Raw genomic sequence first — 19,226 nt, forward strand, 5'->3', positions numbered from 1 at the left:
GGAGTTCTTGCATTATAATTATTACATAGCTCGATTGCTCAAAACACCTACTTTCATATTGTGAATCTTTCCGCCGCTGACAGAAAACGAGATGACGTAGTTCAACTTTCCGACGTTAGTGGCGTTCTGTCCCGCCACTTTCAAATTCTTCCCGAAAATAGTTCTCATTGCGTCTCTTTCTCTTGGATTTTTAAATACAAATGCGCGAAAGGAAGCCAAAAGATAGTTTTTAAGGGCTGATATGCACGATTTATTGTTTTAGTAGGCAAATAATTTTTTTTAGCCGGCACATCGTGATGCACATGGCGGGAAAACGAAAAAAAACACGGCGTAAATACAGGGTTCTATTTACATTGGAGAGATAGGAAATATGACGGGACCCAGAAAAAAACTTGCAATTTGCGGGAAAACGTAAATTCCGATAACGCAAATACGGGGTTCTACTGTATATATATAAAACTAATAAATTAAATATTATTATTATATGAAAAATTATTAAATAACAAATCCTACACCAATAAAATTGCTAATTTTTGGGTCCCTTGAATTTCAATTCATGGCTTCCAAGTTCCAGTGTAGTTCAAGTTTGGGCAAACATCTCCCTGATCAAAATTCATATGACACACTGTTTGTTTTAATGTTTTTTTTTTTATAATTATCATCAAGTATGTTTTTCTTTGAGCATGCAGTATTCCTGTGTATCTCTTTGAATGTCTATCTTAATGGGGAATTCCACTGAAAATGGATGATTATGTGATAAAAATATATCCTTCGTGCTGAAAATTAAAGTGAAAGCAGCTCTTCTCCAACCTCCATATTATTCGTAAAATTCCACTTCGAAAATTGTAGAGTAATCTTGTGCTCCAAACGACCCATCGCCATTTTGGGTTAGCATGACGTCAGAGTCCAGTGAACAATAAGTTTACATGGTGCCGGTAGACTATTTGTCCCAGTTTTAGAAAAACTAATGTATCTCTCTCAGTAAAATTTATTTTTTCATATTATTATATTTTAATTTCATCATCAGTCATGTTAAATATTTATCCTGAATAATTGACAGGTTTAAAGGATGTATGCACACTGGAAGGTGCAGCACAGTCTTGACAAATACAGCTTATTACTTTTTCATTCTCCTCATCCATGGCGATTTCCACAGTATAAGATTATTGTTCTCACTTTATGTTCTTGTGTCACCTTAGCCCCAACAGTACAAACTCAAATTTATTTACAGTTGAACCTAATCAACTGCTGAGTCACCGTATGTCTCTCTTCCAGACCTTAGGAATGCTAAGTAAATTGGCGTAAAATATGATTCGTTGTATTTTTTCAAAACATGAACTTCACCTATTCCAATATTGCACCAAGTACCAATTAAAAACAATGAGCGAATGACAGTAATTAAATGAGATACAAACCAAGCTTTAGATTACTAGAGAATGAGATTGTTGATTTAATTTATGTTACATTTCAATTTTGCAGCTTTTCCACTCTGTGCTGAGAAATCTTCATTACTGGAGAAGAAATAAGCGACCATGAATTAATCTACCTTCAGAATGTTCCCAGAATGCGTCTTTACGAAGTCAGCCATTGCACAATACTCGCACCTTAAAAACTTTTAACTATTCACAACTGTTTTTGACACACACTCCAAGTTATGAATCAGTATCGTCGTAGATGTTTGTTATTGTCGTTACTGTTTTGTTATTGCCTTGGAGCGAATCTGCTTACTCGCATTCTGACATCACTGGGTGTTCTCATAGCACGAGAATTAAGTAATTTTTGGGACCTTTGAAGCTCTGTAGCTACAAGAATATTGAGAATTATTAAGTCATACTTTTGCATACTTTAATAACTTTAAATTATATATCTAGCCATGGACAAAAAATACCTTTTTGATTTTATGAGAGGACCCCATTGAAGTGTTATGTATGCATATTTTTAATGCTCATATTCAATAATTTCTTCCCAAGGTATTTTGATTGCATCGACATATGCAAAGTCCGCAATGGGTGGAATGAAGTTCGTCTGCGTGGTACCCTACCTCCGTTGGCATCCCTAGACCACCTATCATGTGTTCTCCTTACTGTGCTTGAGCCGACTGAAGCTGAATTCACATTGTTCCAAGAAGGCCAAAGGTAAATATTTAAGAAGCCACTCTGTATTGAGAACCTAATGAAATTTTTAAGTGACCATGAGGAATTATCTATTTTTAGGATTAAGATGCTTTTATGGTTAATTGATAAATGTAATATCTGTCAGTGATGTATTTCATGACTTAACTACTTGGAAGGACTAATGTGATCATAGGAGTAACTTTTAGGCTGTTGCCTTGTGGGTAGAGTGTTCAGTTTCTAACCAAAAAGCTCATGGTTCAAATCCTGAGAGAAGCTCTAGGACAGCCCCATCAAAAAATTCTCACTGTGGCTAAATGTCTCCATGTGATTCAGCAGGGTTATTCCACTAATCGTATGGCCGGGCCATAAGTCGAAATCGACCATAACTACGGCCTCAAGACATACGTATGGCTTCGAGCGATTCTACTCTGAGCAAAAGGCCATAAGTCGGGCGGTAGCTATGGCCTAAAGGCCGTAATATTATGGCCTGCCTAGGAGGCGGTCATAACACGGGCCATACGAAATAACATTGCTCGCCTAAGGTGTTATAAAAGAAACTTACGAAGTGTCATCGAATACATAGCGATTGTTTCAAGAAATATATGAATATTGTGGGTGAGCACATACGGATTCAACGGGCATTGGCTAGATATATTTAAAAAAGACGTCGATTTCATAAGGAGGATACAGGATACGTGTAGGTAATCCGTTCACATACGATGATGATATTTTCATTAACTATTTCCGTGCATCAAAAATTGTTACTTAATTTTTAAGTAGATATAGCGGATGAGCTAAAAGTTCGCTTGTAGTTAAAAAGTTAGGAATACTTAACGGATGCTCTGCTAAAGTGAACGGAGGAACGGGCCCGTTCCTCTTCCCGGAGCCGGCTTTTATTTGCTTTCTGTGCTACATTTGCTAGCAGATTCCTTACTTGTTTCGAAAAGCTGTAGGTAGTTTGAAATATCCGCTATTAAATGTTTTATATTTTAAGATTCTCGTAGCATAACGGTTCATGAGGGAGGATATCTAAGAAACATAGGGCAAGAAATTTTTTTTGGCAGTAAGGCAATCTTCAGTAAGTCGATGCGTAAAGGACAAATGTCGTCCACAAATCAAGGAAAGAATGATAGTCTCATATTGATGTTTTAACTTTATACAGCTACCGAAACATAAGCCTCTGATAATAAAATTAATGAAACTTAAAGTTTCAATTTCATCTTTAGATTTCGTGCATTGGCTGGATTTATAAGGCTTTTGGGGGCAAATGATTGCAGCCATGAGACAATAGTTACACCATTGGAAGGAGAGGAAGGGGGTTAGAACTACAATAGGATGTCATGTTCTAACTCTATCCATTACATGCACAATTCACGAATATTATAATACTGCACGGTACAAATTTCTTCTGCTTCTTCTCGCCCGTGATTTGCGTTCTTCACTTGTTTTAAAGATCTTCAGCATCTGCCGCTAGATTAGTGTTTAAAGAAAATCCAAATTTATCCTTTAATAAGAGTCCATTTCGGTTAAGGAACATATAATTAATTTTTTATTCACGTTGGAACAAACTTCCTTCTCAAAAAAATGACTAGTGTATAAAAAAGTGAACCAAACTTATAGTACCAATTATAATTCTCATACTCGCCTGCAGAAAGGGCGTTAAGACTTTTCTGGAGGGGCCATATGATATGGCCCCTCGAGAGTGGAATCGGTTCAGGCCGTAATTTCGGGTCAGACCATAAGAAACTTACGGCTGGCCATACTTATGGAGAATAGCCCTGCAGGAAGTTTTCCTGAGTAATCAGGAGCAGTGGTGGATTTATGGGAGGTATAGCCATTCCCATTTGGTGGAGGCTTAATGCAAGAGGTAAAACCCCAAAGTATGCTTCAGCTGGGGGATACTACTCCCCCGTTTTCCCCCTCAACTGTTGTCCCAATCTTAGATTTCCCCCAAGACCCAATATACAGATTTTTACCTCATCTGTATTACCTGAATACCACAATTTTCTCTTACTTGTGCATATTGTTTTTACAAAATTCATTGGAAAAGTTTGGTATGTATAATGCATGATTAGTAAGGCACAATTTTTTCATTGCTAAGATCAATCAAGTAGCAGATGGACATAATGCATGGATATAAAGGAAATACTTCCATAGAAATTCTTGGACTGGCTGGAGGGACCTGTGACTGAAAGAATGTCACTGGGGTTGCTAGCATTTTTGTGTATGTAGGTACTTACAGAGACCATTCCTTTCGACTAGGGCGATTTTTTTCCAAGAGCTGGACTGTGGATGTCCAATACAGAGGCAAATAGTGTCTCAGAATGGGAATCGTTACACTGAGTGATCAATATATTCAGAGAATTGTAGTTTCCATTTACTACATTCTTTACTATAATAGCCTCCCCACCACATGCCTATTGAGGCTTGCAAGGTGATGTATAGAGAAGGAGGCAGCCCCTCAGCACTGGAGGCACCTTTTAAGAGTCATAGATCCTATTGGCTAGAGTGTATGATATCTGTATTTCTTCTGAATGTTGGGATTTCTATGGTGGCAAGATGGCTTGAATAAAAAGAATGCCTCTGTAATAATAATTAGCTAAGTTTCTCCTGCTTGATAATTTCTTATCTCAGTACTCTTACTGTGTAAAAGTGTGTAAGATAGACACCCCTATTTTGAGCATAGGAGATAAGGGAAAAAAAATTTTGTGGCATTTTTTTTTTACTTAAGGCTGGAAGGCGATACTTGGTGGAACTTGGTGACAGGAAACATAATGAAGATACACTTTTGTATGTTCCACAGGAGTTTTAATTACCGACCCAGGTTTCGACAGTACACTATGTCATTATCAAGGTGAATATACACAAATTTGCGAGCTTATATATACTTTAGTGATGAGGGGGGGGGGGTTAAGACAGGGAGGAGGTGGTGATGGTGGGAGGGGGAAGAGCTTACGAGGAAATGGGTTCCTCAAGGTCAGTGGGTTTACGTGCTGAGTCCAGGAGAACTGATAATAAAGGAGAGGAGTGGGAGGGGTACAAAAGGTTGTTTACCACATGTACATTTTTGTTGCAACACACTCTTAAAATTTCTAACTGCTCAAGAAAGTCCAACTTTTTACCTTTACAAAGATTGTGGAGAACCTTGACATCAAAATCACTGCTATGGTTGCAGTCTAACAAATGTTTAGCAAAATTAGAGGTTGAATCGCCTCTTATCCAACACTTGATATGTTCATTTGCCCTGGTTTTTATGGCACGTCCGGTCTGACCAATGTATACAGAATTACAATCAGGCATATTGCAATACAATTTATATACACCGCTTTGGTCCTTGCCAATAAATTTTGGCTTTGAATTAAATAAAAAATTGCCAACTGTTGTCATATTTACGCCAACCACCATCGCATTTATTATGAATCTTTTGTTTATTAGAAATTTGTGTTGTTCCTTTTGCAGAAACTCTGAAAAGTCTCAACGATCGCAGCTTGATTTGTGTGTGGTGGTCTTTCGTGCCCGAAGTCAAGCATCTCCAGAAGTTGGTCGGTTGGTGGAACACAGTAAACGTCAAGTTCGAGGTTTTGTTGGCTGTCACAAGATGTTGGAAAGGGACCTCTATGTTCTGGTCTGTCTGGCATTCAACCATTGGCACACAGGTATATATGAAATAGTTATTAAATAGGAATTATTTATTTTCCATCCTTTTCTCAATTTTTAAAGTAAATATATGCACTTTACATGGGGAAATAGTAATTGCACAGGTTGACCACATTTATGATAAGCATCATTGTGTCGTTTTCAGTCTTTGAAAATTTTGATTCTCAAAATATTTGTCTCTCTTCTCTCTCGAATACTCAAAAACAAATACTGATCTTTTTTATCAGAATGGGTTTTGGAAAAAGGTGTGGTTCTATAGCTGATAAGAGTTCTTAATTATTTATTGGAAGGATTAATTTTGAATTCTCTTCAATTTTTTCTATCTGAAAACAAGCTTGAAAATATAATAATTTCCTATCATGATTCCTGTATTTGTTCCTTAGAGAGAATATTTATTCACATATTGTCACCTGGGTGTTAGTATGATTTCGATCATTAATCTTTATTTTCCCACGCCTTTTGCTGTTCTGGCAATAGTGTTAATCCATATGGTCACACCTATCTGTAATCCAAAAGTTCACTTGTATGTATTTGATCACAATTAATGGAAATCGAGCAATATATTATTATTTTTGCACATAGTCCATGTAGATTGATTTAAGGATTCAAGGGGTGCTCTCTTTAACTGACTGCAATGGGACAATGATTTCACAGTGATGGCTTCCAGCACATGGTGAAGTTTAAAATCTTCAACTCCCACATTGTCTACCACACAGGTCTATGTTGTATTGGCTGTAGGTCTGATGAAGTTGCTGTTGACTTCTTCAGGTCTTATCATGGGCTTGGAAAATCCAACTGCCTTGGTGGAGAAACTGCCATTATAGCAACATGGATCTTTGTGGTTTGAAATTTAATATATGAATCATCATGTAATCATGTGAAAAGAGCTACAATGTTTGTCCAGCTTGAAAAAGAGAAGTTAATGATGCAATGTTAGATGGTATAAGGAGACAGAGGTGACATACTCTGTCAAGATGAACCATTATCAGGGTTGTTACACTTCAAGGAAAGCTGGATAAAGTCAGATAATCTTGTCCATAGAGACAGCGAAAATTGATGCAATGATGCTTAAATCAAAAGAGCCCCAATGCTGTCAGCTGTCCGAGGGTTTGCTCTTATGTTACAGAACAATGTGCTACACTTGCCTTTAGAAATACATTAATTTTATACAAAATCATTTTACTCCAAAAAAGAAAATTTAGGTTCTCATAACAGGCACAAACTGGATTGCAAAAGAATTTTAAAATATTTCTAAATAATTTGGTATTTATTTATTCTTAAAGTTCAAAAATAATATGTAATGTGACTGCGTAGGTTTCCGTGGTGTCGATGTTCCAAAATCTCCATTCTTCTGGTGCTACCGCATCTGGTTGTTTGTTGATGGCAACAGTTTCGCTTGCACTGCTGCTCGCGTCTTCAGGTCGAAGATGAAGAAATAACCAGACGCGGTAGCACCGGAAGAGTGGAGATTTTGAATAATATGTAATGATTAAAAGAAGGGTGCGAAAAGGTTGGATAGTTTGACAAATAAAGGAGCAAACATTTTACTGTTTTTTCAATAGATGTCCTACTTCTCTTGTAATTGTGGAAAAAAAATCAATCTCTTAAACCCTTTTGTGGATAAGTTGATGATGACTCTCCCTAGCAGGCCCCCATATCTCAGCTACACCTATGATATGCGCAACAGCCACTCATGAAGTGTTCTTGTTTACACTCCTATTGCGATTCATTCCTTCTCTGGACAATTCTCATTGAACAAATTAATGAACCAAAACATCTAATGATGTCACCACCTCAAAAAGTGGATTACAACAATCACATATTTTATTTTAGAGAGTAGGTGAATGAGGAAGGTTTTTTTTGCTATAACTTACCTTCCCTTCCATTTACCAAATTCTTTTATTGCATCTCATGTTTGCATTGTAGTGAAATTATGATTTTGTGAGGGTTAAGGCCTGGAAAATGAATTTTGGAAACTTGTAGCAACCCTGCTTATGGTTCATGGTATGCTGAGAAGTAGAATTGGATGAATTCGAGGGTGTGGGGGAGGTGGTGAATGATTGTATGCTAAGACCTGCTTATCCAATGATGCCTAACACATACATATATGTTAGAAACTTATTGCTTGAAATTCTTTCACATTGTTGCTTAATTAATCACTTCTTAAGTATGGTAGTAGTTGCTGTTTGTATTTCACACCGCTGATTATTCTTGCTGCACTTATTGCACCTATTTTTAATGAAATATGTAAATTTATCCAGTCTTACAGAAAATCTGTAATTTTTATTTCACTGAGGTTTCCCTTTCCTTTAGTTATACATTCAAGTGAAATTGTACAACTCATTATCAAGGTTCATATGTGTAAAATAAGACCATAAAAAATTCGTGAAAACTCCTGTATGTTTTTCAAATGAGGATTTATCTTTAGTTGCAGTTGTTAATTGTTTTAAAAATCATCACATATATACATATAATGTAACAAACAGTGCACATTTATAAAAAAATACAAAACCAAATTCTTTGGCAATAGGTATGTTACATAAGTATGTCTGATAGGATAACATATAATAATAGCGGCCAGTCCAAAATGTATGATTTTTCACTTTGTTGAATTAGTAAAATTAGACACAATGGGAATTTCAGAGGATATTATGGAGTGCATTTCATTCGAATTAATTGATCTTAATGTTTACTACAGAGTAATAAACTGCATTGAATCATTAGGTATACTGCCAATGGAAAAGTTTAATAAGGAGCACTATTTGTATTATGACCTTGCAGCACCATATTATTAGGCGTGCAAATCATATGGGCATTCATGGTGCCTCAATAAAATCTCATAAAGCATCGGAATGATGATTTTAAATATTAAAGACAGACAAATGGTAAATGAGGAATAGCTAATTTTTTGTAGTTTTTTTGGGCCCCATATGTGATTGAGAAGTTTTTTATTTTTATTGATCTTATTCATCTTTATTGATTGGTATTACCCTAAGAGGTACGTGAAAGGGCACTGTATTTATATCATGTGTGAGTAAGAATCTTCAACTTTAAACATTTTAGCAGGCTAGTCAACCAACTAACTACCTCTGTGAACTATCATAGTTCCAATGATTGATTTCGAGAGTGCAGCCGGCTGCATACTTTTTCTTTAAAATGATTTGAAGGAAAATAAGTGGGTGATGTCTTCTTCATTTGATATTGTAGGTATTATATGGTTGAATTCTGTAAATCACAAATTTATACTGATCAAAACGATACCTCCCCATTTAGAATGTTAAATATCTTCAGTAATGTTTTTGATGAAAATCGCCATTCTTTTATATCGCATCGGAGATAAATTTCAGTTGTCAGTTGCATTAAAAGGCCTTTGTTGGACAAGGAACATATTTATTTTGGCAACCATTTACCTTTGTATCAAAGTTAACATTAACTTTCACATCTTTTGGTAAAGGACATAAATTGGACGTGACTGAAATTGTTAGTAGCTATTAATGGACTAAGTAACTTATCTACGTTTAGGCTATTTATCCTTAGTACACTGTAACTTTGTCACACCTTTATCTACCCATATTGTCTAATCATTTTTATTTGTATCTTAATTTGTGTGTTCAGCCAGTTTCTTTGTATGTGAAAACTCTCTTTTATTCATCATGTGGAAGCCTTTGCTTTTGGCAATTACAGTAATTCTTGGGTATCCCCTGCTTTATAACATGTTGTTGGTTAATGGTGTTTCAGCCAATTCTAAGCCTGTTGTGTATCTGTCTACAGGCATGGACAATCCTGCCAATTATCCAGAGTATGTTCTTGCCATCCATAGTTCCAAGCGCCTCTTAGTAGAGCAAATATCACCTCCAGCCTATGTTTTAGCTGATGCCATTATAAGCCTAACGCTAGCTAAGGGTCAAAGACACGAGGTTAGTAATTAAATTTTTCTTAACAGTCCTAAGTTAAATTTAAAACTGATACATACTGTGTCATTGCACTTATCTGTTTGCTGTATATTCTTGTTGACTTCACATTGTGCTAAATTCTTTAATGATTGGTTATTTGTATTATGTGCATGCAATATAATATTTTAAAATGTTTTTAAAAAATTTAAATTTCCTTGGTATGCTTGCAGTCTGTTTCCTTCCATGGCAAACCAATGAATATTCACTGTTTATTTGTCTAGTTTCTTCACTGAATGTGCTGCATTCATTTTTATTAACAATTTGATGACATTATTAGTCAATTACATCAGTTTTCATGTGCTGAATGTTAGTGCTATCCTTGAAGAAAAGGAAAAACTTGATAAATTACTCATAAATTCAGGTAACTTGCTCTGACAGTAACGAGGGTAGCTCAGTCCATTTTGTGGCTCGCCCTTCCATTGGCAGGATTTTGAATCCAGGATCAGCACCTGCCAATATACGGATAGGGACCCTTCCAGTATTCATGGTCTTCACATTTTATTTTCTGGAATCCATTCTTAATTGTTACTATTTTTCCTCATTTTGCTGCTGTTACCAGTTTTCAAAATGAGAATTTAAAGAGACATAAAACTTAGTGTGTCTATTCTATACAATGTAATGTATGTGGTGCGATGGAAAGTTGAGATATGGTGAGATTATGACCCACCGGTGGGTCATACTCTTATGAACTGCGTTGACAAATGGAATAAGAGAGGTTATCTGACAAAGAAAACTCTCTATTCAAAGGCATTTCTATTGACATGATGTGAAGCTTTGGCAGTCATGAACCCTACCTCTCTGCATCTATAAGCAATGTGGAACGCATGTCAAAATGAGAGACGTTATGAAGGTATGTTACCATACTAGGTGGCACAATGCAAAATGCCTGGCCATCCACAACTTTGCCCACCTCATATGATTAGAGAAAACCTGTTAGTGTGCAATTTTTTGTGAAAATTGTACATTCCATAAGTTATGTAAACCAACCCCTTGAAATCACTTCATAATGGAGGTTTGCAATTTAAGTTTAAAGTAATGGGATTAGTGTGTGTGCACTGGGAGGTGCCTCCAGGTGGCTCATTCCGACATTGGCCTCGGCCTAACCCTTAGATTGCGAAAGCCCTGAAATTAGCAGCTCTGAGTCCCAGCATGTGCCACAACGTAGAGTCAATGTATTCGGAGGGCCTCAAAATGAAGAGGCCTCTAGCATGGTCCCTAGCTGAGTGGGCCCTGAAGGTGACTGCCGCATGTTCCTTGAATTCCATTATACCCACTCCTCTTCATGGAATTCCCCTAGTGTGGTACCACCTCTAGGCAGTGGCTGGAAAATGAGCATACCTGTTGTATGGGAGCGATAAAAGCAAATATATAAACAAAAACAGGCTGAGAAAAAATATTGCATCAACAAGAAGATGATATACTATGGGTGGATGTTTAGAATTACGACAATTCTATAAGTAGAGGGAAATCATTTGCCTCGACCGGGATTCGAAGCATTCGATCAGGAATTCGCACCAGGTGATATACTTGAACTCCAGAGGCATACTTGACTTCGTTGACCATTACAGGACAGGTAAGGGTATATAATTATTCATAGTTAATTCAAATTTAATTCAAAGTTAAAACTTACTTTAGGATTGAAAACTTTTAACAAGTAATCATATCATAAATAAAGTTATTGATCATAACATCTTACCCAGGAGTGCTCAGTGGTTGTTGGCAATATGCTGCGCACCAGTGTGGGTAAATTCTGCCAGCACGCGGAAGGGGATGGGCACTAGGTTGAGGATAGGCATTATTTTATTTTAGTTATTCTCTCAGAGTAGGTGGCTGCGGACAGCTGGCTAATACACCTTTTCATCACCAAGAATCAGGGGAGAATAGGAAAAAGGACATGGTGATGAAAGGAAAAGAAATGTTAGAAGTAAAACGAACGGAAGAGGCTCTGAGCCGACCTTGAATGCCACGAACCCAGACAACGTAGTCTGACTCCAAAAATCCCGGCACTGAATGACTACCTGTTATCTCCCATCGACCTACCTACTTTAGGGGCTAGCTACCTCCTCTCTCCTCCTACAGTCGCCTCCACAACAGTCTACTGAAGTAGTTAAAAAAAAAAAACAGTGAGCTCTTCCTACCGCCAGCATAAAAATGTCACAGTGTAACCCACCGATGGGTCACATCCCTACAGAATGAAGTGTTTCCTTGATCTACCATCAGATACTATCACGATCTAAGCCCCGAAAGGGAAATTCAGCTCCAGGGAACATATTATTAATGGTTTAATTTCAGTTAAGCATTATTTTGCGTATTTTGTTTTAGTTGTCTGGTGTGCTTGATCTTTATTATTGTAGTAAGTGGTCTAATGATTATGCATTCTCTTTTTTACTCTGCAGGGTCGAGAAGGAATGACTGCATATTACTTAACCAAAGGATGGGCTGGTCTGGTGGTAATGGTTGAAAATCGCCATGAGAATAAATGGATTCATGTGAAGTGTGATTGTCAGGAAAGCTATAATGTAGTTTCTACGAGGGGTGAGCTTCGAACTGTTGATTCAGTTCCACCTCTTCATAGGTAGGTTGAAGGCGAATTCCCAATGGATTTGGTGAATTACTCTGCCTAAGAATATCCCTTTGGTGACGGTTGAATTATCTTCTGATCACCTTTTTATCACTAAGTGGAGTTTGATATTTAAGCCATAAATTCCAAAATGCCCAGCCGTGAACTTAGCAAGAATTTTGGATGAACAGTTTTCATGCGTACTTTTGGGACTACTCAAGCTGTTGTTTTGAATTATTTTACAAGAATGAATGTTACTTCATGTGGCCCGGAGTTTGGGTGTGAGACCTCCCTCCCCCAAAGAGAAATGGCATTTGAACCTTTAATAATCTAAATTATCGGCCCCTTAACTCTGTAGCCTGGGGCAGTCTGCCCCCCCACCCCCTGTGGGCGGCCCTGATCTTACATATTCAGGGTTCCCACCTAACCGTGAAAACGTTAAAACAGCGAAGAAGCCGTGAATTTCTTATACCATGAAAAAAACCTGGAAAAAGCCATGAATTTTGTCATAAAATCTTAGAAATCTCTCAAACTTGATTGTAGAACTACGATAGGCAGATTAAAAGAAAAATCGATGCTTCGATCATGTTTCCACCCTGCTCTCTCCATTTTCCAACTCACACCTTTTAGCCGGACCTGAATTTTGCTAACTATAGGTGAGGTCATAAGAGATAGCACTTTCATTGCTGCATTTGCATTCAAGGCATCTGTTGCGTTTGTTACTTTTTTAGTTAACGTGCGGCCGGTGATTGTTATGTGAACAATATTTCTGCCTACAATGGCTTATCAACAGACCGTGAATTTGACGATATTTAGACCGTGAAAACCTGGAAAAAAACCGTGAATTTTATAATTTAGTTAGAGTGGGAACCCTGATATTGTAATGTATCTAGGAAAAAGTAAACAATGGTTTTACTGTTTTGAAAATGAGTAGAACGAGATCTGTCTCAAAAATTTGTGCAGTGGATTTATGCTGTGTAGGAATTCACGGCTTCAATCTTTCTGCCCTGTCTTTACCACACAATTTTTATTAGTACCGTATATCTCCGAATATAGTCCCCCCTTTTTTTCCAAAAATGGCTGCGGAAAAGTAAGGGGGGGGACTATAATCGAGTGTAATCCAGTTTAGCATACTAAAGGTGACCATAAAGTTATAAATAACGGCATAATGGCTAATGTTCTCGTAGTCTTTCTATTTGAGTATATTTATGAGGATTATAATCGGAGATATTAATAAGTACTGCCACGTTTTACTGGAAATTAAGACAATTTTTACCACAAATGTTGTACAGATACGATTCTTCCGATTCAAATAGCATATCGAATATGCGTTTTCACGGAATCCATCGGGTAGCCGCTAATTTTTCTTGGAAAAGTAATGTTAGAATAATTCAATCGACACTGATCACTTTATGACGCAAAACAATAAATAATTAAAATCAAAACTAAACACACACTATCACACTAATCGAACACTAGAATTGAATCAATAGTATATGTACCCGTCGCTCATTTAATAGTAACACGATTTAAATCATTGCGAAAAATAAACAGATAAAGTAAACCTTTCGTGACGATTTCGCATTTCATTGCGGCCATAGCTACTATATGTCCATGTGCCTGTGCGGTTTGTGTTTACAACCACTGCCTTTACCGCCTTCACAGAACAAGAATGCGCAATAGTTATGCATTTGTTTCTGAAAAGGCGCAATAATCAATGGCTTTAAACCAGAAGCGCCAGCATTACTGCATTTGATCGAAATCCAGCTACTCAGCATCGAAAGTGCAATCAATTTATGGAGGAATATCTTCAATTTGCCAGGATAAGTAGGATCGATAAATTACATCGCATAACGTTTCGCAATTATTTCCGCGATATTTTCTTTATTAAAAATAATTTTACGTTCAACAGTGAGGTGATGGATCAAGTAGAAAGATGAGGATCAATCCTGCGGCAGATTAGAGGCCATCAAAGACGGAGTTTCGATGCCAATTTAAAAATAGCCGTTGCAGAATACGCTGTAAATCATAGTATTCACAGCGCTTGCAAAGCGCTAATACATCGCAGAAGTCATTTCGGGGGTCTCGATGCGGCAAATTCAAAGAATTAGAGGTAAATATCGTCGAATTTGTGCGCAAATGCAGAGCAGAAGCTCTTTGTGTAACTTATGCAATGATTCGCGACGAGGCATCGAAAATTGATATAATTTTTTTTCAGTTTTAATGTTTGTTGGAAAAAGTTTATTTCTTAATTTTATTACTTTGATATTTGTAAGTACTGTAGTTTAATTGTTTTGCTTAGCAGGCATTTGATAGCAATATTTTTATAATATTTATAATTTATTTAACACAATTTTATTTAGATTTCCTAAATTCTTCAGGTCACTTGGATTTGTGATGACTTGATGGGTGTGTTACACTGGATCTAAGGAAGTTTCAGGGCCAAATGCAATACTGTTTATGGGCTTTAAGTTAAAGCTTATATATTGACATTGTCTGTAGTCATTTGGAAATCAAAAATATTAATAATTTGTGAAGGTTTAAAAAATACAATAGCCTTGGATAGTTAAAAAATTTTCTCATTTCTTCATTACATCTGGTTAAGGAACTATAAATTACTGATACATGCAATGGATCACAACATGTTTTAGGTATAGTTATTTTGTTGTGATGGAAAATATGTGAACAGATTTGTTCTTAATCTTCACAGAAAATAATAGTTTTTATCGAATCTAGAATCTTAACTTGTTAACCACAGAAAAATTGCCTTCCTTTACATTTAAAAATTTTTCCCAAAACTGAGGTCTCAAAATTGGGGGGGGGGACTATATTCAGAGGGGGACTATATTCGGAGATATACGGTATATACTATTGCTGCTTAAATAATAGGAGGGTCATCCCATGTCAGTTCATCCAGGCATGACACCTACTGACTTGGATTTAGATGAAACTTGGCAATTTTCATCCTTTCTTGTTGGAATGAAACAGAGTAAAATGTTTCTTGGCTATCTATACCATTTTTTTCACAACCATTTTAAGTTTGGGTGAATCCGCAGTTACTCAATGAATGCTGTCTCCATAGGCACCTGTACCTTCAGAGGGAAATAATTTGTCTCAGCCATACTTTTTATCCAATTCATATGAGTTTGCAGGTTTGCTATAGAAGTCATAAGAGTTCCAAATATTAATTTAAATGTATCCTAAGTGTTATTGAAATTTCTCAAAACTCGTATATTTCATGAGATTTTAGAAAATTTTGCGTGAAAAACATGGTTCTCTAAAACATCAAATTTTGACCTGAGGCAAAATGTGAATGAAGGTCCGGCCAGCGGGGCAATTTGGAACTTGGAATTTGGCCCTCGTGGCCTAGTAAATTGGAGACCCCTGGTTTAGATGCATTTATTGCATAGTTCATTTTGGATCAATGGGTTGTTGAAATTCTTTGGTACACAGTTCCATGGGTTCAGGAGCATAAGATAGGATAGTTTAAAGTATACCGGGACTAGCCGCGGTGATAACTTTTACAGGAGTCACCCGCAATGCACAATCGTGCGAAAGATCCACAGAGAAAAAATCATTCGCCTTGACCGGGATTCGAACCCGGATCCCGCAACCCGGATCTGGTCGAGTGCTTTAGCCAGTTAAGCTACCGAGGCGTCATTCTTCCCTGTGGATATTTTCGGACACCACCAAAACTAGTCTAGAGCGAACACCTCTTTGTGTTCTATGTCTGGGCCTGCTTTCCGGCTGTGGCGCTGTGCGCACGATTTGGACTGCTTGTGTCATCATATGCTCAGCAGTCCAGCAACATCTTGTCTGGTAGTGTCCGAAAATATCCAAAGGGAAGAATGACGCCTCGGTAGCTTAACTGGCTAAAGCACTCGACTGGAAATCGGGGGACCTGGGTTCGAATCCCAGTCAAGGCGAATGATTTTATCTCTGTGGATCATTTGCACACATAAGATAGGAATTATAATGGTAGCCAATTGGAATCGGTATTAACGTAATTTGCAGAAAAATCAATTTTAAAACTTTTCTTTAGCATAATTCACACTACCTTCAAATAGAGTGATATGATGGACTTAATCACTCATGAAATAACTTTGTTTAATTTTAGGAAGTTTTCAGAGTTGTCTCATAAAAATTGTCAATAACAATCAAAAGTTATTCAATGAAAATGGAATACGTACATGATTTAGAACTGGGACCGTGAACCAAAGCCAGGAACTGAATTTAAGCCTACAATACAGGGTGTCCCATTTATCTTGACCACCCAAAATAACTTTTTGTCCAGATGCAAATTCAAAAATGTGTCAAGCAAATGTCCGTTAGCTGTCAGGGGGACATTATCAGCATGACTGCCTTCCTTGTAGCTTTGTTATTTACAAAGATATGAATAGCGGTATGTCTTTTTTAAATGGCACCCTATATTTTTTATTCTGTAATTCATTTCCTCTCCTAAAGACTTATTCAAAAATGTAGCACAGTGGACCATTAACACAAACACAACGTTATGAAAACATAAGAAACTCGTCCACAGTAAGTGTTTGGTGCTTATGACTGGTGTGCATTTTACTCTGTTTTCATTTGTTCACTGTCAACATTAGCAATTGGAGTAGTTCCAATACCCACATACCTGCACTAAGCACTATTGAGTCAGTCATTTTTCATAACACTGTGTTCATGTTAATGGTCCACTGTGCTACATTTTTGAATAAGTCTTTAGGAGAGGAAATGAATTGCCGAATAAAAAATATAGGGTGCCATTTAAAAAAGAGACACCGCTGTTCATATCTTTGTAAATAACAAAGCTACAAGGATGGCAGTCATGCTGATTAATGTCCTCCTGACTGCTAATGGACATTTGCTTGACAAATTTTTGAATTTGCATCTGAACAAAAAGTTATTTCGGGTGGTCAAGATAAATGGGACACCCTGTATAGTGGAACTGACTCTTAGTTTGAAAATGGCAATGCCTCCAACTTTCATATTTCTCTATTTTATTTGTACTTGTGCATGGAAGCCTGTCTCTGTTGATGGTGTGCTCTGTCTGCTCCTCCAGGCAAGTTATAATCGTGCTGACGCAGCTGGAGGGCAGCGGGGGTTTCTCGATCGCCCACCGCCTGACGCATCGGCTGGCCAACTCTGGGGGTCTCCACGACTGGGGCCCGCCGTCTACGAGCCACTGCCCGCCCATTGACATGCAGGTGGAGGGCCTGCACTCGCCCAGGCTCATCACGTAGCAATGGATGGCGCTCGTCACGAGTGCGAGCAGCAGCAGAGTAAGCTCTAGCTCCAAAGCTCTATCGCGTCATCCTCCTCCGGGCCCTCTTCATGCCGATGACAGTTTAACGCTTCAAAAAGTGCACGCACATTTAGTTGAGCTGAGGCTGTGATGAAATGAGAATTTCTTTGCACAAATGTAATCACACAAATGTAATGGCATGACGTGCAAAAAAAAAGTGATTTGAGGAAAAGTGTGTTCTCGGTATATTGAAAGTGTGGTAATTAATTTATACGATTATGTTTGTTATGGAGAATGACATTGTGCTTACAATGGTTGCATTGCGTAATGTAAATGTGCAAATTTATAGACATCTGAACAATGCAAGATTAGTGGTGCTCAAAAAGTTGTAATTCTTGTTTTGTACATTTTTCCTTACTGAACGTAAATATTTAATCATGTAGGATGAGGCGTCATTCACAATGACCTAATTCAGTATTTTGGCTTTGAGAAGCTGATGATCTGCACAGGAAAGGTTTGTTAGTTCTGCTCCAATTACGAAAACACAAATACGTATTAAAAACCTGGGTGGGGCAAATATGACTAATACTGCTTTTCACATAGAATCTAGTCAAAACCAGAAACACCTTCAAGCTCACCCCTTTCTCAGATCTTTGCATTTATTCAACATTGATGTGATGAAGTCAAGTCGAGGGGAAGGCCATTAGCATTTAATTCATGTAGCTCTACCAAGTCATAGTTGTGGTGCACCCAATAAGATTGATTAGGATGATGAAATCGTGTTATGAGCTAAGTAATTGTATTGTATCTCGTATCATGAAACACTGGGCTTTCATGTGTGATAATCAGTGATTTAAAGAATCAATTAATGGTAATATGTTGATATTCATGAATGGTTTGTGATGTTACTGTTCCCCATTTCATTCATGAAATAAGTATTGAATGAATCAGTGCTCTCAATTGTATATTTAAGCTTTATTTGCCATATCAAGGAACAAGTGTTATTGATTGTAATGAGCCACAAAAACTGTTTTGTTGATTATAGAGATATAATAAATGTTTGTGAAGTTTTCAATTATTTTGGGTTGTTTTTAAATGTAAATTCTAGGGAATTGTTTTTAAGATAGAAATTTTCAAATTTTTCAAGATGTGTCAGAAACTGGCGATTCTTATTTGTGAAATTAGGATGTTATGATTATACATTTAAGAATTTGCTCAACCTCTATCTGTTTCTTGGTAAACTTTTGGAATATATTCCTGTGAGAGTTTGTGATGTCGTCAGAGGGGCTAGTTGAGCAACCATTTTAATCCATGATGACTTTTTTATCTATTATTTATTTATTTTGAATATTTTACTCATCATTGAAATATACTGTCACTCATACTGCATTTAACCAAAATGAAGTACTTTTGTCTCTATACCCCTTTTCCCTCTGCATCCTTCGCTGATAGGTTGTCTAAGCTGAGTTTGATTGCAACCATATTGAATAGCTCTTGAAAAACTTAAAAGGTAAATGATGCTGAATTTTAGTGTGACAGAGCTCTGTTGGTCATTATTCAAATATAAATATCCAAGCTCTATGCCCAGTTCAATCAAGTCAAACCTGTTTCCATTTAATGGTAATAATACCCTTTGGATGGAATGTACCTATTTATGGTGTGTTTTTGTGTCATCTCATGTTACTGGCATTTGTAAA

At 37.1% G+C, this 19,226-nt stretch overlaps 1 protein-coding gene and 1 non-coding gene across 4 annotated transcripts in view; both read left to right on the plus strand.

The window, feature by feature from the left end:
- The window catches only part of LOC124161935 (calpain-D-like), a 40,110-nt gene extending 21,187 nt beyond the window's left edge, over positions 1-18,923 (plus strand). For 2 of the 3 annotated variants that reach the window (XM_046538200.1, XM_046538201.1), the window contains exons 8-12: positions 1,971-2,135; positions 5,574-5,770; positions 9,543-9,688; positions 12,121-12,299; positions 17,347-18,923. In XM_046538200.1, the coding sequence (XP_046394156.1) occupies positions 1,971-2,135; positions 5,574-5,770; positions 9,543-9,688; positions 12,121-12,299; positions 17,347-17,527 (868 nt within the window). In that variant the 3' untranslated portion in view covers positions 17,528-18,923. Of the gene's footprint in view, positions 1-1,970; positions 2,136-5,573; positions 5,771-9,542; positions 9,689-12,120; positions 12,300-17,346 lie in introns of those variants that run through there. The other variant, XM_046538202.1, reaches the window with a different exon arrangement.
- Positions 16,138-16,210, plus strand: Trnas-gga. The gene has a single exon. It is a non-coding gene; the product is annotated as a tRNA-Ser (tRNA).
- Positions 18,924-19,226: the final 303 nt, after the last annotated feature.

Source organism: Ischnura elegans, chromosome 7, assembly GCF_921293095.1.
Source record: "Ischnura elegans chromosome 7, ioIscEleg1.1, whole genome shotgun sequence".
Classification (NCBI taxonomy): Eukaryota; Metazoa; Arthropoda; class Insecta; order Odonata; family Coenagrionidae; genus Ischnura; species Ischnura elegans.